The 2,098-nt window shown below is 53.1% G+C and overlaps 1 protein-coding gene across 1 annotated transcript; it reads left to right on the top strand.

The window, feature by feature from the left end:
* Positions 1 to 276: 276 nt before the first annotated feature.
* On the top strand, positions 277 to 1,212 carry LOC101726457 (olfactory receptor 226). Its single transcript, XM_004838993.1, has one exon. The coding sequence runs from the start codon at positions 277 to 279 to the stop codon at positions 1,210 to 1,212; it is 936 nt and encodes a 311-aa protein (XP_004839050.1).
* Positions 1,213 to 2,098: the final 886 nt, after the last annotated feature.

Raw genomic sequence — 2,098 nt, forward strand, 5'->3', positions numbered from 1 at the left:
CCCATTAGCTCTGGGTAAATGTACAAGTTGAGCTGAGAGCTGGGACAAAGGTAAGGACTGCAGCAGGTCCCAAAGATGTCCATAAGCCTGGAAAGACCTGAGAGCCTCAAGAGAGAGGTCTCGATCTTTGGGCAGCCGCACAGGTTCAGCAGAAAGGGTTGCTGTGCCCTCAGCAGCCCTCACCACTAGAGCAGCGGTCCTGACCCCATCATGTACCAACCTGAATCCCTGCTGTTACAGGGTGCTCAGAAGTGACTGCCCTGACTAGGAAAGGCCATGAGCAACTCCAGTGATACCTTGGTGACAGAGTTCATCTTGCTGGGCTTTTCAGAGCTGTGCCATCTGCGAGGGCTGCTCTCTGGGTCATTCCTCACCATCTACGTGGCAACTATCCTGGAGAATCTGGTCATCATAGGGACCATTGGAGCCAGCCGTCAACTGCACACACCCATGTACTTCTTCCTGGCTAACTTGTCAGTGCTGGAGACCTTCTACACCACTGTCACCATCCCCAAGCTGCTGGCTGGCCTCTTGGCACAAGCAAAGGCTATCTCCTTCTCGGGATGCCTCACCCAGCTATTCCTCTTCCTCTCACTTGGCTCCTCTGAGTGCTTCCTTCTGGCCACTATGGCCTGTGACAGGTACCTGGCTATCTGCCGCCCACTGCACTACCCTTCCATTATGCACTCAAGGCTCTGCCTGCACCTGGCCCTCAGTGCCTGGCTTGGTGGCTTCCTGGCCTCCTTTGTGTCCACAGCTCTTATCTCCCACCTCAGGTTCTGTGGCCCCAATGTCCTTAACCACTTCTTCTGTGACATCTCACCCCTGCTGCAGCTCTCCTGCTCAGACACCACCACCATCGAAACACTGGACTTTGTGGCAGCCCTGGCAGTGCTTGCAACCTCCCTTCTGGTGACTGCCATCTCCTATGCCCACATCCTGGCCACTGTGTTGAGGATTCCAGGAGGAGCTGGCCGCCAGAAGGCCTTTTCCACTTGCACCTCCCACCTGGTGGTGGTTGTCATCTTCTATACCACCACCATCTTCATGTATGCCCGACCTCATGCCATCACCTCCTTCGACCTCAACAAGCTGGTGTCTGTGGTCTACTCAGTTGTGACTCCACTGCTCAACCCCATAATATACTGCCTGAGAAATCGAGACATAAGGGAGGCCCTAGCCAAACTCCTTCAGGTCCCTAACCCCTCCTGAGTGCCAACTGCAGGATACCTGCTGGAACTGCTAATCGCTCTTCTCTGCTTGCAGACACTACCACTGCCCACTGCTCAGGCCAGGCCATGATTTCATCCACCAGTGCCATCAGCATGTTCTTCTTGCCCACGCCACCCTGTATCAGAGCTGCCAAGAACATAGAATGGACTTGAGTGAGTATCTGAACAAGCAGGGGAAGTGGCTGAGGCCAAGAAACCCTCGATCTGTGCTCTCGGTTCCTCCCAATGAACTCAGTCCCTGACCCAGGGACAGCTCCTCGGTGCCTATGGCCTCCTCTCCTAGAGAACTCAGCAATGAGCCTGGGACAGCTCCTGAGTAGGCTCAGCACCAAGCAGGGGCCATCACCCCACCTTGGCAGCCCAAATCCTTCAACTGAAAAGGTCAGTGCAGACTTCACAGGAAGCTCCTTCTGTGTCACTCCCCTGACCACCTAGAGTCTGGACAATTTCTCTGTTAGACAGCCCCTCTCCCTGTACCAGGCTCTGATACCCCTCTCCTCCTTCCCATGAAGTCCCAGCCAGCCCCTCAAACAGACCCAGAGATCTTCAGCTGCCTCAGAGGGGCAGACCAAGCATTACCAAGCCAAGTGGAAGGATTCCAGCAAGTCTGCAGTACCACTGAGCAGTACCATTGAGTACCATTGAAAGGGACTGCCTTTCATCAGGAAACATGTAACTTAAACATGTAACATCCTCTTACTTTGGCCACATTCTTGTCCCATTTCCTTCATGACAGCCACCTACAGTGACGTGTTTAGGGCATGATCTTGATGGCATATGTATTTGACAGACATACTGTTATTTGTGAGAGTTTTAAATCTATGTGTATGGTGCAGTAAATATCTTCTTGCAATTTTGCTTTGTAC

Source organism: Heterocephalus glaber, unplaced genomic scaffold (assembly GCF_053883595.1).
Source record: "Heterocephalus glaber isolate CG9 unplaced genomic scaffold, H.glaber_assembly_v1.0 deba00001497, whole genome shotgun sequence".
NCBI classification, from domain to species: domain Eukaryota; kingdom Metazoa; phylum Chordata; class Mammalia; order Rodentia; family Bathyergidae; genus Heterocephalus; species Heterocephalus glaber.